This window comes from Myotis nattereri (assembly GCF_964212035.1).
Source record: "Myotis nattereri genome assembly, chromosome: 12".
NCBI classification, from domain to species: domain Eukaryota; kingdom Metazoa; phylum Chordata; class Mammalia; order Chiroptera; family Vespertilionidae; genus Myotis; species Myotis nattereri.
Window position 1 is genome coordinate 6,493,968 of NC_138087.1, and position 18,580 is coordinate 6,512,547.

Genomic DNA, 18,580 nt, shown 5'->3' on the forward strand with positions numbered 1-18,580 from the left:
TGGAGGCAGTGACTTGAATGGGTGAACAGAAGCCAAAACTTCTCCCAAACCCTCTGGGAGGTTTGGGTTGGCCTGGTGTGTGTGTTGGGCGGGGGTGGGGGGGAGAGTGGGGGCGGTCAGGCAGCTGGACAAGTGCTGGTGTGTGGGAGGTGGGGCCTCATGGGGGAGGGAGTGAGGAAGCTGGCTGCCCTGTGGTTGTTGCTGAGGCGTGGCCAAGTCAGGAGCTCAGCGGTGATGAGTGGGTGAGGGGAGGGTTCTGCAGAGGAGCCTGGATGTCAGTTGGACTGACAGACCTGGAGTGGGTTGGCTTGGGGTGGGAGGACGAGAGGGGGTGGTGACGGTTAACTCTGGGGCCTCGGCTGGAGGAGGGGAGGGGAGGGGAGGGGCTGCCCCACCATCTGGAGAAGAGGGAGCTCCGTGAGGAGGTGGGCGCGGCGGGCCGGAGCCTCCTGGGGCGGCGTGTCTGTAAGTGCAGGGTGGGTTCTGCGGTAACTTAATTGTGCTTCCGCTGTGCCGGGCGAGGGGCCGGCTCCGCTCGGCTGTGTGGTTTGAGCTCCTTCCTGAGACGTCGGGGCTCCATGTCTGAGGGTCACTGGGGTCCTGGCGGGCCCTGGGGCAAACCCCCGCCGGACGGACGGCCTTCTCGCTGGCCTGGAGCCACGGCCGGGGCTCCCTGCAGGGAGCCTCACCCACGCTCAGGGGCAGGTGGCGTGTGGGTGCAGGAGGCCGGGGACCCCAGCCCCACAGGCCTGTGCTTTCAACGAGGTGCTTCTCAGTGAGTCGCCCCAGGACCACTGCTGACCAAGCCTGGAGGGGTGCGGCCGTCCCTGGGGCTCGGTCACACGCGGCCGTGTGTGCACGCACACGTTTCTGCCTCTGCTGCCCCTGGCCTTTCGCACGGGCCGTCATTCTGGACAAGCACACGGGCCTTGGGAAGCCAGAGTCTCCGAGGAAACGGAAACTCTGCTCTGTTCCTTCCATCGCGTGAGCTGGGCAGCCAGGCGGCGTCTGTCCCAGTCTGCAACCCTGTCTGTCCCGCGTTCCTGGCGGCTCAGTGGGAAGCCCTGCTCCAGGGCATCTGGGGTGCAGTGTCTGTCCCCCCGAGATCCCTGCGCCCCCGCAGATGGACCCCTGGCTGGGCTGAGTGGGGCAGCGCTGTGGGAGATACAGAGCATAGAATCAGGCAGCATTGCCAGGCGTCCTGACTGGCAGCCCTTCCTTCTTGTTCTCTTCCAGATTTCTCCGGAAGGTCGGGACGAAGCCCACTGTTCAAGAACAGGAGGCCCCTGACGTTGGCAGAGGCGAGAGCCACCGGACCCCCCAAGCGTGCTGAGAAATGTGGGTCCTCGGGGGTCACGGTGCCCGTCGGCTCCAGGCCGTGCGGCGGGTCAGGGCCCTGGGGCTCTGAGTGACCCACCGGACACGCGCAGCGGCCTCGCTGCCCACAGGCACTCGCTGCTGAAGCCCTGCGCGGCCCCTGCTCAGGAGGATGTGCGCCCGCACGGGGGCGCCGCTCACCGCCCTCGCCATGGTGTTCGGGGCAGCCGTGGCATTTGCACCCATGCCTAGGATCACCTGGGAGCACGCAGGTGAGGGCAGAAGCGCCTCAGGCGCTGACGGCATCTGCTCATGGTGCCCACGTGTGTGTGCCACTGGCCGCTGGCTCTGCGCGCTTGGCACTTGCGTGTGAGCAGGCGGCCTGTACACTGCGGGGGAGATGCTTCAGCCACTGGAAACGCTCATGGGCTTGCAGGGGCCGCTGGTCTGGCCTCTGAGTCAGGCCCCTGAAGGCAGCCTGCCTGGTGCCCGCTGACACCAGCCACGCTGTGGCCTGTTCAGAGGATGTTAACTGTGTGCAGCTGAGCTTCTGGCCAGTGGTTCCCATTTGCTGTTTATTAGTTTGTTTTGTATTTATTTCCTCTCCTGGGAGCTGTGTCTGGGGAGCGGGGCCCCAGCTTGCCAGGCGCACTGGCTAAGCGAGGGGAGCCCGCACAGGGCTCCGGGCAGCAGGTGTGGGGGGCCGTCGCCCCTGTGCCTCGGTCTCCACGCGGGGACTCAGAGAGCAGGAGGCATGAACGCCTGGCTCTAGCGCAGTGGTTCTCCACCTTCTGGCCCTTTAATACAGTTCCTCATGCTGTGACCCAGCCATAGCATTATTGTCGTTGCTACTTCATAACTGTCATGTTGCTACTGTGATGAATTGTCCTGTCAATATCTGATATGCAGGATGGTCTTAGGCGACCCCTGTGAAAGGGTCGTTCGACCGCCCGAGGGGTCGTGACCCACAGGTTGAGAACCGCTGCTCTAGAGTGAGGCCAGAGCGCGGTGACACACAGAAAGCCAGTGCAGAGCCCTCACGTGGATGCGGGTGGTTAAGCGGCTCCTCGGGAAACAACGCCAGCATAGTCGTGTTACCCTGGTGGCTACCCAGCATTCCTCCTGCCCGAACAGCCGCGCCCAGGCAGTGGCCTCGCAGGGAGAAGGCCTGTCCTCTCCGTGTGGCCAGTTTGTGTTGGTTGTCCCTGAAAAATGCCTGGTTTAGGGATATATTCATTGAAGTCGATTTTATTAAAGGCACATCTTTTTGTCTTTTCTTGAATAAGAACATCCTAAATAGTTAAATGCCGTGTGCACCTAATCTGTGGGTGATTCAAACACAGAGAGAAGAGTTTGGCAGGAGGGGGAGGGAGCCGCCACGGTCAGCAGCTTGGGGTGTCTGGCCAGTAATCTCCTGGGGGGTCACAAGGTCGTGGTGCCAGGGCCTTGCTGCTGTGGGGTCACTTTCCCGAGAATTCACACACGTAGAGGTCGTGCTCCTGGGAGGCACGCTGCCTGAGGCACACGGGTGCACGGTTTGGATCTCAAACAGCGGGCTTAGGGAGCCGGGCCCCGCACTGGTCAGCGCAGTGGCTCGGGGCCTCTCAGGGGTCCCACGCACTGGGTGGCTGCCTCAGCGGGTTTGCTCCACCCAGAGGTGCCTGAGCTCTGGCTGGCGGGGCTGGCCACCGTGGGAGGGGGTCCCACCGGCCCTGGCAGCGTGGCACCACACTGAGTGAGACAGGGGCTCAAGGTGTGTCTGGGCTCAGAAACGCCTCATGCGCCCCCTCTCCCCAGAGGTGCAGCTGGCGCAGTTTCACCAGCCCGGCATCTTCAACTACTCGGCCCTGCTGCTGAGCGAGGACGAGGACACCCTGTACGTGGGCGCCCGGGAGGCCGTGTTTGCTGTGAGCGCACGCAACGTCTCCCAGAAGCGGCACGAGGTATGGCCCGGGCTCCCTGCCCCTGCGGTCTGGGCTGCAGACCCTTCCGGTGTTTCCTCGAATCAGCACACGGCTCCTCCCCAGGCGTCAGGCCCCTTCCTGGCCATGCTCGCCCCGTGGCGGGGCCTCACAGGCTCCTGTCCGTGGGCCGCGGGCCCTGCCATCCGGAAGCTGCCTTCCTGCTCTGTGTCCACACAGCCCCAGCTCAGGCGTCCCCCACATCCTCACCGGGAACCGCCTCTTTTCAGCTGGGGTTTTTGACGTTATTGAGGACGATCTTAAGGGTGCACAGGAGCAGAGGGAGTGCTGTGACGGACCCTCCACCCACCCGGCCGCGGGCAGGGCTGCCCCTGTCCTCCCCCACCCCCCCACCCCCCACTCGCTCCACGTGGCTTTGAAGCAAAACCCAGACAAGGGTCTTCATCTTCTAAGTGTCTCCCTGGAAAGGACTCCTTTTTTTGAAAACCACCAAAATCCCATGATCACATCCAAAAATCAGTTCAGCTCAGAGTGACTGTTGAGTTTGAGTCCAGGGGCGATCAGAGTGCCCCGCACTCTGTCCTCGGGCCCCTTCCCCGACCCCCCTGGGTCCCCCGCTGGGAGAGCCACCGCAGCCCTGTGGGTCCCCGGCCGCCGAGGCAGGTGCTCCTCCGGCTCGACCGCTGCAGCCAGAGCACCTGTATATCAAGGATTGTGAAACGGGACTTTCCAAAGTTCTCCTTCTCCATCTGTGAGCCGGAAATTCCCCTAAAAGGGGAAATGGCCCAGCCAGTGTGGCTCCCAGGTTGAGCGTCCACCCAGGAACTCCACCCCCAGTAGGGGTGCGTGCAGGAGGCCGCCGATCGGTGATGTTCCTCTCTCATCGATGTTTCTATCTTTCTATCCCTCTCCCTTAAAAAAAAAATCAATAAATAAAGGGGACATGCCTGTCGCCAGCTAGGGAGACAGTGAGTTTTTGATTGATTTTTTAAGATTACCATGGACTCATGGATTTAAACGTGTTTGAGGCCCCTTGGTCGTCGGCATTCATTCGGGACCTCACTTGAGGCCCAGCCGCCCCCTCCCTGACCAGGGCAGCCTCTCCGTGGCCCGAGAGGCCTTAGTGTTGGGGTACCTTTCTCAGTCTCGGACACCAAGGTGGCCAGGTCCGTGTGTACTTCCTGCTGCACGGCACTCCCTTTACGCTCTGTTTTGTGTTGTCTTAATCCCCACAGTCTAGCGTGGTGCCCGTCTCTGTCTGACACGTAACTGAGCTTCTGGGCACTGCCCTTCGCAAGTGAGGTGCAGGTGTGGCCCGCGGGAGCCCGGGCCGGGCTGGCCTTGCTCTGTGTGGCATCGCCGCGGCCCCAGGGCGAGGGAGAGGCGCTGGGCCTCCTCTCCCCAGAAGAGGAAAAAATGGGCGCCACACCCGCGAGCGAGGTCGCGTCCGCCTCCGTGCACCCCACGGAGATGAGGGGGAGGTTACCTGCATCTTCATTTCTGAAGGACGGGGCTGTTGGAAATGGGACTCGATCCTGCTTCCGTGTCCGAGCGGCTCCATTTCTCTGAGAACAGGGCCGCTGGGGGCCGTTCGTACGGAGGGCACCCAGTTCACTCAGCCACCAGGGCGCCCGCTTCCTGACCTGGACGGCCCGCTTTGATTCTCTGGGTGGAAATATATGTATTTGGCATTGATCCTGGACTAGCACTCGGTGGGGGTGGGGGGTGGGGGGGGATGGGACAGCGTGGGAAGGACAGGCGGGGTGGAAGCCCCAGGCCTGGCTCTCCATCTGAGGGCCAGGGACGCTGCTCACCACCGCCTGGTGTGAGAGCAGGAGCCAGCCCCACAGGCGCGGCTGCCCTGCCTGTGAGCCCTGCAGACCCGATCCCGCCCGTGCGGACAGTGCGGACAGGGCTTCTTCCCTGGGACTCTGGAGTCGCTGTAAATGGAGTGAGAGAAACCCTCCTTGACGTTTGAAAGCACCTACAGTTTAGCTTGTTGATGGGTGTCACCCGCCCCCTCGCAGAGGCGTAGTTAGTGTCTGTTCCTGCTTGCAGTGAGTAACGGGCCTGGGAGCCGAGGGTCCCGGTCAGAACCCTCCTGGCCTCCGTCCGCTCTCGGCCCACGTGCCATCTCGGATTCCCCTGTCCGAGGCGTCGGCCCTGCCCTGCTGCTTCGTAAACTGCGTTCTCTGCCAGCGTCCGCTTCCAGGCGGGCTGCGCCCTGCAGTGACTCCCCTTCCCCCAACAGGCATACTGGAAGGTCTCAGAAGATAAACAAGCCAAGTGCGCAGAAAAGGGAAAGTCAAAACAGGTAAATTTTTTTGCTACAAAAGCCCAGGTGAATGCCTGGCCGCCTCAGTCTGGACACTGCGGCTTCTGGAATGCAGCCTGGGGGTTGTGTCAGGTCTCCCACGACTCACCGACCCCTGTTCCCAAACTGGGTCCCTCAAAGAAAGAATCAAACAGAGTGGGATTTGAGAAATACTTTTTAAAGTTGAACTGAATTGAAAGTATTCATGGGGCCTAAAACTTGGGCTGTGGAAAGGGATTTCTGGTGCCTGGGGGGTTGCCATAGGACTCCTGGATTTGGGGCAGCTCTCATCCCTCGGGAATCTGCCCCTCTCCAGGAGGACTGGCACCTCAGTGTGCTGGCCGAGCAGGGAGCGCGGGCCGAGCTCAGGGTGGGGCGCTCTGGGTTACCCCCACCCCCCGGAGCTGGGCAGGTGTCAGTCTCCGGGTCTCAGAGCCCCACCTTCTTTGGTAGTTGGTGAGGACAGCTGAGCCGGTTATGGTAAATTTCAGCAGTTGTAGGCTATTTTCAAAACAAAACTTTTTTTATAAAAAGGCCAGTGTTGTTTTTTTGCTAAACATTTTTAGCAAAATGCTGCATGCTTCCACTAAAGTCGCTGCATCTAAAGCTACTTCGTGCAGGTTGCGCTGTGGTAACAGCCGTCACAGGGAGTTGTCTTCAAGCTGAATTACAGCGAGCCCTGCCCGCCGGGTGAGGCACAGTGGTCCCTCCCGGCTCCTGCCGGAGGCCACGAATTACTTCCAACCAGATCTAAAGCCGCCACAGCAAAACAGCTTCCCTCCTGTGCATAATTTCAGACGACAGCACATCCAACCCCAGCACATTTCACCTAAAATAGCGGGTGGGCCCTTAAGTGGCACCTGGCTTTCCCGCGGCCTTTCTGATGTGGCGCCAGGCTCCGAGCCCTCCGCAATCCAGCCTCTCCCCTGGGCTGGGCAGCCGGACACAGCCCATCCCCAAGCGCCGTTTCCAGTTTCATGGGTTTGGGTGGGAGGGTGGGTGAGGGAGCTGCACAGCGTGCCCCCGCAGGCCTGGCACCAGGGCATGGTCTATGTTCAGTGAGCAGAAACGCTTCCTGTGGGGAGGTCAGCTTTCACTGCTTCTGTGGCCAGCCCCTCTCTTCTGGGTACAAATTAGCAACTGCAGTGACGCCTCCTGGCACCTGACAGCCAGCCTGTGGGCCCTGCACAGAAAAGCACTCAGTCCAGCAGCAGAGGAGGTTCGCCCGGGGCAGGGCGGGGCGGGGCGGGGCGGGGTCTCTGTGCCTGCTCTCCCTGCAGCTGGCAGGGCGGGGCTGGTGCGGGAGGATGGGCACTGTGGCCCGGTGGGAGGGCACAGTCAGTGCACGAGCGGAGCTGCATGTCGGGAGCCCGGGTCGGCACCTGCTCGGCGGGTTCCGAGCTCGGGAGTGGGCGGTGCCACCAGGGTGGATGTGGAGGCGTCCGGTGGAAGCTGGTTAACTGTGCGTTTTTCTTTCTTGTAGACGGAGTGTCTCAACTACATCCGAGTGCTCCAGCCGCTTGGCACCGCTGCCCTGTACGTGTGCGGGACCAATGCCTTCCAGCCGGCCTGTGACCACCTGGTGAGGCCCGGCCCCGGCCAGCGTTAAAGCAGAGCGGGCTCCGCAGGCCCGGGGGCTGCCTTGTGCAGGACAGAGGCTGCTCCAGCTCCAGGCTCTGCCTCCCTCGGCCCGGAGCCCTGGCTGCAGGCAGTCATGATGAGGGTGTGGGGAGGGCTCCTGACTGGCTCCTGAGGGTATCAGAGCCAGGAGCAGGCAGGCGTCAGGCCACCCGTGCACCTCCCTCGGTGCCCTGACAGCGCATCTGAAAGTAATGCTGCAGCAGAGATGCCTCGTCTGACAGATGCAGACATTCGAGGACTCTTTCTTTCCATTCAATTGCAGGACCTGGCGTCTTTTCAGTTTCTGGGGAGAAACGAAGACGGCAAAGGAAGATGTCCCTTTGACCCGGCACAGAGCTACACGTCTGTGATGGTCGGTGAGTTGTGCCGTGGCTGTCCCCGGCAGGGCTGTGCTGGCAGCTGAGGCGCACACAGGACCAGGACGCAGCGCCTCCCCTTCTCGGGTCCCCTGCGTCCCTTCCAGAGTCCCCGTCCTCAGAGGGCGCCGGCGCCTCTGCAGAGACCCAGCTCGGCTCCTGAATTCATTGCCCAGAGGAGAGCAGCCCCGCGCGGTCCACACGGCTGCCCAGGCTGTCCTGCGCTGTTTGTGCGGGTCCCCTGGCCGCGTGGCCACGTGGAGTCGCACTCCCGTTGAGGGGAGGGTTGTGGCTGAGCCCTGGAGGGTCCCGCACGGAGGCAGGGAGGCCCTGCGCCCGCGTGCACCTCTGTCCCTGACTCATAAAGCAGTTTAACAAGGAGCCTGAGACTGTCCGTGTCAGGAAAGGAGCTGACGCAGGCGCCATGTGTCCCGGGCGGAGGAAAGTGAGGTGCTAAGGCCCCCCGCTCCCCGCACCATGCTGACGCCCTTCTCCTCTCCTCCTGGTCCCCAAGACGGAGAGCTTTACTCTGGGACGTCATACAACTTTTTGGGAAGCGAGCCCATCATCTCCCGGAATTCCTCCCTCAGTCCTCTGAGAACGGAGTACGCGATACCTTGGCTCAACGGTAAGAAGCAGCGGGGTCCCTGAAGGTGTGTGTCCACTCAGGCAGCCGCCTCGCCAGGACTGCCCCACATGCTATATTTCTAGAACCTTCTTTCGGCTCGACCTCACGTGGGCCCCGCGCTCTCACCACTGGTGCGGGGGGCGCTCTGGGCCTGCTCGGGCTGCACAGCCATCCTCTGGGGCTTCCATGGCGTCTCCACGGAGCAGCTGTAAGGCTGTGTAAGGCCACCTCTCCCCCTCGGCCCCGGGACATGCACCGGCTTTCATAGAGCGGGGCTCTGAGGGCGGTGGGAGCTCAGGCTGGCCAGGTCGGCCTGGGGTGGGATCGTGTCACCTTCGGGCGGCACGTGTCCACGTCACATTCATGGAGCGGGTGGCTCGAGGCCACTCACGAGGCCTTTCTCGTGGCGCCGGCCAGCAGGCCTGGGCCCTGAAGCCTCGGGCTCTCAGCTGGACTCGCAGAGGCGGGCGGTCTGAGGGACAGCGACTCCTCCTCGGTGCGGGGCAGCCGGAGGGCTGGGGCCCCGAGCTGTGGGCAGGGGTTTGTCAGAGCCCCGAGCTGTTTAGACCAGCAAATGCACATCTGCTCACGGGTCCCCGCAAGTGGGGACGGGGGATCTGGCTCCTGGGCCCCGGCTGCCTGCCGGTGGGAAGGCCCAGCCTCGAGTGCGTGGGGTTGGTCAGGCGAGTATGCTTCAGAACCACATCCAGGGCACCAGAGGCTGAGGAGGGCGAGATGGGCACCCTCATCCCTCGAGCCCCTGCAGTGTGCTTGGACATGGCACACGCACCCTCCGTGTCTTGTAGGGGCACATGTGCGGGAGCATGGCCGGTCCCTCCATGTGTGCAGGGACGTGCCCAGGACCTGTGTGCGGGGATGTTTGGGAATAACCGGTCTCTCCCGCAGAGCCCAGCTTTGTCCATGCCGACGTGATTCGAGCGAGCCCGGAAGGCGCCGAGGGCGGGGACGACAGGGTCTACTTCTTCTTCACGGAGGTGTCTGTGGAGTACGAGTTTGTCTCCAAGCTGATGATCCCCAGGGTCGCGCGGGTGTGCAAGGTGAGGCCGCTCCCCGGTTCTCTCTGATTCCACCTGTGCACACAGCACCTCGCCCAGGCCCCACCCCCTGCTCAGTGCCACAGAGGTCAGGGGGGCGGCCCTCCGCTCGGGCATCCGGAGGGAGCTGGAGCCCAGGGAGCTTGGCACCTCTGAGTGGCCGGTGCCTGGCCTCCTGTCCTCAGAGGGTCTGCTCTGCACGCACCTTCCTCAGACCTCGCCCGGTAGCAGAGAGCGCCTGTTGTCACCGCAGTGACCGAGGCTGTGGGACTGGGACTTCTCCGTTCCAGGGTAAAGGCGGGGCGGGCGCGCTGTGATTGTGTCCACAGTAGGTGAGGGCGCTCGGCTTTGCTCCCCTCTGCACCCACGTTCCCGAGTCTCAGGCCTTCTCTGCGGGCCAGGTCGCTGCCGGTGCGATTTACGATCGGCCCTGACGGTTCATGGAGAGCCCGGCAGGTCCAGGGCACTTGAGCAAAAACTTGGGGGGAAGAGAGGAGTGCAGACCTGCTCTGCCGTGAGGAACATTTGGGGGAAACCAGACCTACACCCATTGGCCTAGGACGACTGGGTCGCCAGTGCGTGGGCTGCTCTGGCTCCGGCCCCTCGTGGGCAGGTCACGAGCTGGAAATGTGCAGCCACGGGGACGGGCCGTGCGAGGGGGCCGCGGTGTCGCCTAGCGGCGGCAGGTTCCAGCGCCGTCCGGCTGCCACGGCGGCTTTTCCCCAGCGGGTTGGGTTCTGGGGTTGGGGGAACCTGCGACCCGAGCTGCGGGGAAGGGGTGCTGGGCTCACGGGGTGTCTGCAGAGGCTTCCCTCTCAGCCGGGGCTGCTTTTCATTCAGGCACAGCCATGGCCCCGGCTGGCGGGGCCCCCCACGGGGACTCTGCCCGTCCTGCCACGCGCGTCTCTGCGTTTCAGGGGGACCAGGGCGGCCTGCGGACCTTACAGAAGAAGTGGACCACCTTCCTGAAGGCCAGGCTGCTCTGCTCCAGGCCGGACGGCAGCCTCTTCTTCAACGTGCTGCGCGCCGTCTTCATCCTCAGGGCCCCGGACCTGAAGGAGCCCGTGTTCTACGGGGTCTTCACCCCGCAGCTGTGAGTGCTGTTGGGGGGTGCGGGGGGGGGGGGTTGGGCTCTTCGCCGCCGCCCCCTGCAGGCAGTGACGTGGCCCTTCCTCCCCAGGAACAACGTGGGGCTGTCGGCCGTGTGCGCCTACAACCTGTCCACGGCCGAGGCGGTCTTCTCCCGCGGGAAGTACATGCAGAGCGCCACCGTGGAGCAGTCCCACACCAAGTGGGTGCGCTACAGCGGGCCGGTGCCCTCGCCCAGGCCCGGGGCGGTGAGTGAGGGGCCTGGCTGCGGGCACCTGGTGGGGGGCCAGCCATGCTGGGCCTGCACCTCGCCGCACACCCCCGGGCCTCGCAGGATTTGAGTGGTCTCCGCGGGGAGCGGGCGTCCCCCTGGACTGGGCAGGGCGACAGGCACTCTGTCCTCCTCCTGCGTCCCGTCCTCGGCATGTGTGACGGCTGTTGCTGCCCAAGCAGAGCTCCTCCGGCTGCAGGGCGTGTTCTGTGGAAGTAACTGCACGATATCGTCAGATCTGTTTCACTTCCTGTTTCCTGTAGAGAAACGGTTTCTTGGCAAAGACATGAGCTACACTCTCCATTCATTAATATGAATCATTCTTTGTCTCTTAAAAGTGGTGCATTTTATATAGAAACCAGTTTCTAGGTAGATTCGGCTGTGTCTGCTCGCCCTGTGCCCAGGCGTGCGGGTCCCGGGTGTGCGGGTCCCGGGCGTGCGGGTCTCGGGCATGCGGGTGCCCGGGCGTGCGGGTGCCCGGACGTGCGGGTGCCCAGGCGTGCGGGTGCCCAGGTGTGTGGTGCCCGGACGTGCGGGTGCCCGGGCGTGCGGGTCCCAGGCGTGTGGCCCCGCAGACTGCCTTTCCCCCGACACCAGCTACTGTTTCCTCAGGCACATTATTAAGTAAAACACGTCCCCTTGGGGCCCCAGGTCTTGGCCTGTGCAGATCAGGACAGAAAAGGACACTCCTGCGCCTTCGTGCTGGTTAGAAGTGGACCATTTTTAGCAATTTTCTCACCAGTCTTCTCTTCTGATGGGAGAGCTATCAAATCATGTTTATTTTTTAACTTTAAAATCTTAGTACTTTTTTTCATTGATAAGTAGATAAAAATGGCCTCACTGGCTGTGTGTCATGAAACATAATTATGCTGGTATCTTGGGGGCAAAAACACAGTCGCACTTCCACGTGCCACAGCTGTCTTCAGGTTCAGGGAGGGCCTCTTGGTTCCCCTCTTTCAAGAAACCCACTGTGGAGTCCCTGGCTCTGCGCCTCCCGGGCCTGGCCTTGTGCAGAGCGCGCGACGTCCGTGAGTCACGGGTAACGGCCGGTCTGTCCCTGCAGTGCATCGACCGCGAGGCGCGGGCCGCCAACTTCTCCAGCTCTCTCAGTCTGCCCGACAAGACGCTGCAGTTCGTCAAAGACCACCCTCTGATGGACGACTCTGTGACCCCGACAGGCAACCGGCCCCGGCTGGTCAAAAGCGGTGTGAACTACACCCAGATTGTGGTGGACAGGACCCAGGCCCTGGACGGGACTGTGTACGACGTCATGTTTGTCAGCACAGGTGGGTCCCGGGCCGTGGTCACACCCTGGCTACGTCCCCCTGCCCTGTGCCCAGTGGAGCAGCCTCTCCCAGGGGCCCTGGGCAGTGTGCACCTCTGAGAAGTCTCCCCGCCATGGCTTAAGACCCAGACCTCAGACCACCTGGGGCACTGGTGAGGAACGCAGGCCCTGGCCCAGACCTGGAAACTCAGGTCGGGTACGTCTGGGCTGGTGCCCAGGGAGCCGGAGGAGAGCGGAGGAGAGCGGGTGGCAGTACCTCCTCCCGCCCGTCCTGACCTGCAGGGGGCACTGCTCCCCGGAGGCCCCGGGATTAGGAAACGCAGGTGCTGGGCCGGCCTGGGTGCTTCCCAGTCGCGCCTCTGAGCAGCAGGGAGGGCCCGCCCTCCCCTGGGGCCACCGGGCAGCATGGCGCCCAGAGGATGGTGGGGCCCGGAAACCCTGCAGGTTGGACGATGGCAGTGCTGGCTGTGCTGGTAAGGGTGTCGGGTCAACAGTGAGACCTTAGTTCATTCTTCACAAAAACAGACTAAGCGGTGCCACCTGATTCTGTGGTTTATTTTGCCGTGGCTTTTCCTTTTCCATTTCTAATGCAAAAGCGCCGTCCTCGGCTAAGTGTCTTGCTAAGGGCAGGAGTGGAGAGTCAGAGGGGGGCGCTGACAGCTCTGGCAGCGCGTCCCCCTTCCCGGGGTCACTGACCGGGCTCTGACCTTGCAGACCGGGGTGCCCTGCACAAGGCCATCAGCCTGGAGAGCGATGTCCACATCATCGAGGAGACGCAGCTCTTCCAGGACCTGGAGCCAGTTCAGACCCTGCTGCTGTCCTCCCAGAAGGTGAAGGGACTATGTGGTGGGGGCGGCCTCGCGTCTCAGCGGTCACTGGGCTGGGGGGCAGCCTCGCGTCTCAGCAGTCACTGGGCTGGGGGCAGCCTCACCTCTCAGCGGTCACTGGGCTGGGGGGCAGCTTCACCTCTCAGCGGTCACTGGGCTGGGGGCAGCCTCACCTCTCAGCGGTCACTGGGCTGGGGGGCGGCCTCACCTCTCAGCGGTCACTGAACTGGGGGGCGGCCTCACCTCTCAGCGGTCACTGGGCTGGGGAGCGGCCTCACCTCTCAGCGGTCACTGGGCTGGCGGGCAGCCTCACCTCTCAGCGGTCACTGGGTGGGGGACGTGGCCTCGCAGTCACTGGGTGGGGGGGTGGCCTCACGTCTCAATGGTCCCTGGGCTGGGGGGTGGCCTCGCGTCTCAGTGGTCCCTGGGCTGGGGGGTGGCCTCGCGTCTCAGCGGTCACTGGGCTGGGGGGTGGCCTCGCGTCTCAATGGTCCCTGGGCTGGGGGGTGGCCTCGCGTCTCAGCGGTCACTGGGCTGGGGGGTGGCCTCGCGTCTCAGTGGTCCCTGGGCTGGGGGATGGCCTCGCGTCTCAGCGGTCACTGGGCTGGGGGGTGGCCTCACGTCTCAATGGTCCCTGGGCTGGGGGGTGGCCTCGCGTCTCAGCGGTCACTGGGCTGGGGGATGGCCTCGTGTCTCAGTGGTCCCTGGGCTGGGGGGTGGCCTCGCGCCTCGGCAGTCACTGGACTGGGGTGCGGCCTCGTGTCTCAGTGATCCCTGGGCTGGGCTAGAGGCCCTTTGTCCATCTCGCCCAGAGGAGCCACCTTTGGGCTCTCACAGAGAGTCCTTTGCTCCTTGGGGTCGGGGATGGAGAGAAGGCAATCTGGGGAGGTTAACTTTCTCCTGAAAGTTGGCAGAACCTCGCTGGGTTGTTGGGCACCACACGATGTGTGTGTGGTACGTGCTGGCCTGCAACAAAAACACTTCCGTGCCCCGAGCTTGCGCGGGGGAGACCCCGCAGTACCTGCCTCTGCGGGAGCTCGTCAGCTCAGAGGGCCTCCCTCCGGGCACCGCTCCCTGCCCTCAATGGCACGGGCTCCTGCAGCAGGTCAGCAGCCTCTCCTGGAAAGGTCAAGATTGTGAGGCTCTGAGGGCCACGCGGCTCCGTCCTGCCGTGCACAGGAGTGTGTGGCCCATCCACGAGCCCGTTTGTGCGCCTGCAAAGCCTCGGTGATGGGCACTGAGCTTGCAGGTCATGAAATTTCCATTTCATGTCACAAGTATTCCTTTGAGTTTTCTTCATCCAATTATAAATGCAAAACCAATTATTAGCAGTTGGGCTGCATGAAGCAGCCAGGGGCTGGACTTGCCACGGGCCACAGGCGGTGCCCTGGTGTCCCCCGCAGTTGCCGGGAGGTGTGCCCATTTCATGGCTGGAGTGGAGCTGGGGGCAGCACAGTGCAGGCCGAGCACCAGGTCGCCGGGTCAGTCCCCAGCCCCAAGCGCCTGGCTGTGAGCCTGAGCAGGCCAGTCCTGCCCCGTCCCCTCATGTGCACAGTCAGGACAGCGGACCATATGTAGGAGCAGCCCAGCCTAGCCCCACGCTGTGATCCCGGGCTGATGGGCCCTGGGGCCTTGGCAGTGCCAGGGTTAATGCTGGAGATTGGAGGTGGGCTGTGTGTCCTGTTCCCCTTGGCTGCAGGCACACCCGTCGCTTGCAGCCTGTCTCAGAGCCTCGCTGTCTCCTACCCTGCTCTGTGGCCAGCACTTTGGTGTGACTGCACCCCCAGCGGCCCTCCCTGTCCGGGGCGGGGCGGGGGGGGGGGCCTTCACAGCCCTCTGTAACTTGCCCTTCCTGGCACCTGGCGGGAGTCCCAGCCAGCTCATGGGCCAGGCCCACTGCGGCCCACTCCTCCCGCGGCTCCAAACAGTGAGCCGCCTGGCGTTGCTGAAGAGACCAAGAAGCCCACATGTTGCTCGGGCAGGGCCAGCACCCTGGGGACCTCCACATGGGTGAACGTCTGTCAGTCACCCAGTGCACACATGCGGTGAGGGCTGGCTCTGCTCTGCTCCGCAGTGTCATTCAGGGGCCTAGGTGGGTCTGCGTCCTAAAACCAAGGCTTCCGGGGCGCTGGGATGCTGATCCAGTAGCCAGGAGAAGGGACAGGGGCAGGTATGGGTGGTTACGGGTCAGTCCCGTGCTCACATGCCTTCGGCCAGGACTTGGCCACATGGCCACACCCGGAGGGGGTTTGGCCATGCAGGAAGCCTCGCACCCCGGGGGGGCAGTTTGCCTGTCCCCGCAAGAGCCCTCTGCACCGGGGAGTGGCCTGTTGCCTAGAACAGGTGTGACTGTACCGGCCATGGCCTCCTTGCCTCTCCGCGGGCTGGTGGGCTCAGGGTCGGGGTGCCAGCAGTGCCGTGGGACGGCAGGAAGCGGGTGTTCAGGCTGAAAAGAGCCCCCGTGCTCCCCGCCCACCAGGTCTTCAGCATCGGTGGCGCCTGGCGTGCTGCCGACAGCTGGTGAGCAGCTCACAGGCTGCGGGAGCGCGCAGGACCGCACAGCCCTCGGCTCCCCGCCCCTGCCCCTGCGCCCCTGTTTATTGTGATAAACACACACCACGTAAAGCTTACCACGTCCGCGTCTAAGTGTGCACTTCAGCAGCATCGATGCACTCACACTGTCCTGCCGCCATCACCGTCTGTCTCCAGAACTCATTCATCTTGCAAATCTGAGCCTCCATCTCCACTAAGTCCCAACTCCCAGCACCCCTCCCACCCCCCCAGCCCTGGCACCCACCATCTGCTGCCCACCTGTGAGCTTGGCTCTCCTGGGGACCGGCATCGGGGAGTCACATACTTGTCCTTTGGGGACTGACGGACTGTGCTCAGCAGAATGCCCTCGGGCTCATTCGGGCTGCACTGTGCCAGAACTCCCTTTTCAAGACTGAGTCACACTCCACTGTGCGGAGGGACCACATTTCGTCATCCGTTCCCCATTGACAGGCACTCGGTTGCCCCCACCCTGGGCCTTTGTGACCACGGTGCTCTGAACGGACGGACAGACGCCGGTTGGGCTCCTGCTCTCAGTTCTGTGGGGCAGATTTGGCAGTTGTGCTCTGCACTGTCGCCTGGGAGCTCCCGGAGCAGGCGGCGTCTCCTGCCACTGAGGACACTCAGTGGGGAGACAGCCGCCTGGCCAAGGAGAGAGAGCACCTTAAACGGCCCCTTCCGCTGGGCCCACGTCCGCCCTACAGCACTCTAGGCTGCGTGGCCCGTGGGCAGCGAGCCCCGGGCTGTGGGTGAGGCACAGTCCCAGGAGGGGCCGCGGCCGGTGAGGGTGGAGGACGGGCTGGGCTCTCCTCGGACCTCGCAGGCACTGGGCTGTCCTCGTCAGGATGTTTTCCCATTACTTTAAAAAATGTTTTATTTTGAAATAATTTTAAACTCAAGGAAGAGGGGTGAGTGCGGGGAGCCCCGCAGGCCCCTCTCCAGGCACACTGCCTCACCTGGAGGGCGCTGCTGGCCGGCGCTCACCGAGCACCAGGCGGTGGGTGCTCCCCTGCCCGTCATGTCATTTTGGGCTCCAGGGTCCCCGGGGTTGGGGGGCTCCCGGCAGCCCAGGCCCCAGTTCGGTGCTGTGGATGCACATTTCGTGCGGGTCCTCCTGGGCTCTGAGGCTTTTGAAGTGGCCCCTTGGCCTTGCGCCCCAGGCAGGGTTCTCACTGTGCAGGCATGCGGTTCCCTGGGACCTGGCGGCAGTGCCGTGGCCCAGCACCCTAACTGGGTGCCCAGTGTCCACAGACGTGCACGGTGGCCGCGGGGCCTGCGTCCCGGCTCCCTGTGCGGCTGCGTGCGGAGGGGCCCTGCCCTTTCTCTCGGCGGCGCCTGCCACGCTGGGTCCGTGGCCTCTGATGCCTCGCAGGTCGGAGGTCGGGGCCACGCCGGCAGCTGAGCTCCAGCAGCCCCGGAGTTCATTCAGTCCTGGCCTCTGAGGGCGGCGGCTGCGGGTCTCATCTGTGTAGACGCGGAGTCTTCTCACGTGGACCAGGTGTCGGGCGACACGGAGGCTCCCGGGCAGAGGCGGAGAGCGCAGCACCGGGGTGCGCGCCCTGGGTCTGCTGGGGGACTTGCATGGGGCCTCGTTCCAGCCAAGCTCAGCGAAGCATCCGCTGGCCGCAGCCTGTGTGCCAGCTGTCTGCCAGCCCGGGCCCTGAAGGAGGGTCAGAGGGTGGCACCCCCACACCGACACGGGGCCCGCTGATCCGGCTTCAGCGCGCGGCGGTCAGGTTCCCTCTGCGTGGTGCCCCCTCGTCAGTGCAGCGTGTGAGGCGGATGCCTCGGGCTCCTGTTCCTTTCCTGGCGTGTGTTCACTCTCCAGCGACCTGTCTGCACCTCCAACTCTGGGCCGTGCAGGACTCAGACACGGCTCTGTGCTCTGGTGCCCACATCAGGTTCTGAGGTTGTGCCCTGTGGCCTCCGGCCTGTAGTGAGGCCTGGCTGGCCGGCTGGGGCTCTCCCTCCAGAGGGGCTGATCGGGCGAGAGATGCGCTCTGCTGGTGGTCGGGGTGACGGGGGTGCCTGGACATGAGGGAGGGTCGGGCCGAGGCCCGTGCTCTCTGAGTTGACAGGTTCTGCTCGCACCATGCGCTGCTTGCGCTGTCACACCTGCACGCGGGTTCGTCTGGAGTGGGACCCGCCTCAGTTCTGAGTGAGGGGGCTCCTCCTCCTCCAGGAAGCACCGCATCGCGGCTCCCTGAGGCTGGAGAAGATGCCCTTGGCCCCGCCAGGACGCTGGCTCCCGGGCCTGCCGTGCTCACCAGTTTATATCCACAGGGAAGAAGGTTCATCTATGCCGGTTCCAACTCGGGCGTGGTCCAGGCCCCGGTGGCCTTCTGTGGGAAGCACAGCACCTGCGAGGACTGCATGTTGGCCCGGGACCCCTACTGCGCCTGGAGCCCAGCCACAGCGGCCTGCGTGGCCCTGCACCAGACCGAGAGCCCCCGCAGGTACCGGCAGGGGGAGGCGCGCATGCAGGGGCTCCGCCCGCCCTTCCCGAGCGAGCCCGTGCCCACTCTGCCCTTGTTTTGCAGGGGTCTGATCCAGGACATGAGCGGGGAAGTGTCTGCTTGCCCCGGTAAGTTGCTCATTCTGTCTCGCTCCCTTCAGGAATGGCCTCTCGTAACCATCTCACGATGCTTTGGTGCTGTGGCATCTTGCGCATTTTCTTTCTCGCCGGAGCGGAGGGCCAGTGTCTGGCAGGCCTTGTGGCTTCCCTGGGCCTCTAGTTGCAGAAAGGATGGGTGCGGCCACAGAGTGTGTGTGTGTGTGTGTGTGTGTGTGTGTCCCAGAGGCACTGTCCAGCGTGATGCCCTCCCTTGAGATGCATCTCTCTCCTCTTAGCTCGGGCTCAGGGAGCACGTCCCGCCCCTCTGCGCGGAGGAAGGGTTAGTCCTCCAGCTGTCACGTCCAGGCGGGTGGCGTTCCTGTGGGCGACCCCACTGCTGCGGGGGTCAGGGTGCTGTGGACAGCGAAGGCAGGTTTAGGAGGAGGGCATGCCAGGCTGCGGTGTGCGGTAGCCGCTAGCAGAAGCGTCGTGTCTGACTCAGAGCGTGGCTGTCAGAACGCGCACCTGGCCGGCATTCAGCCTCCCCACCTGCGCGTTTTCTCCCAGGAAGCCAGGGTGTGAGACGGATTTCTGCTGCTCAGAGGTGCCTCCAAATCTGTCCCCAGGGCCTGCCATCGAGGGCTCATCTTGCTTTCTGCTCATGCATGTCTTTATCTCCTTAGTTGTTCTGGAAGAGTCTCTGTTGGTCCTGTGGGTGGAACTCTCATGTCCTCTTGTGCGTGTTGACTGTGTTTAACAGAAGTCACGTAG

The 18,580-nt window shown here is 63.7% G+C and overlaps 1 protein-coding gene across 3 annotated transcripts in view; it reads left to right on the top strand.

The window, feature by feature from the left end:
* The first annotated feature begins 1,236 nt into the window (after positions 1-1,236).
* SEMA4D (semaphorin 4D) overlaps positions 1,237-18,580 on the top strand; it is a 33,633-nt gene continuing 16,289 nt past the window's right edge. For all 3 annotated transcript variants that reach the window (XM_081104075.1, XM_081104074.1, XM_081104073.1), the window contains exons 1-13: positions 1,237-1,589; positions 3,115-3,260; positions 5,491-5,553; positions 7,037-7,135; positions 7,457-7,550; positions 8,065-8,178; positions 9,085-9,236; positions 10,151-10,326; positions 10,414-10,570; positions 11,657-11,879; positions 12,593-12,708; positions 17,539-17,711; positions 17,796-17,839. In XM_081104075.1, the coding sequence (XP_080960201.1) occupies positions 1,490-1,589; positions 3,115-3,260; positions 5,491-5,553; positions 7,037-7,135; positions 7,457-7,550; positions 8,065-8,178; positions 9,085-9,236; positions 10,151-10,326; positions 10,414-10,570; positions 11,657-11,879; positions 12,593-12,708; positions 17,539-17,711; positions 17,796-17,839 (1,657 nt within the window). In that variant the 5' untranslated portion in view covers positions 1,237-1,489. The remainder of the gene's footprint in view (positions 1,590-3,114; positions 3,261-5,490; positions 5,554-7,036; positions 7,136-7,456; positions 7,551-8,064; positions 8,179-9,084; positions 9,237-10,150; positions 10,327-10,413; positions 10,571-11,656; positions 11,880-12,592; positions 12,709-17,538; positions 17,712-17,795; positions 17,840-18,580) is intronic.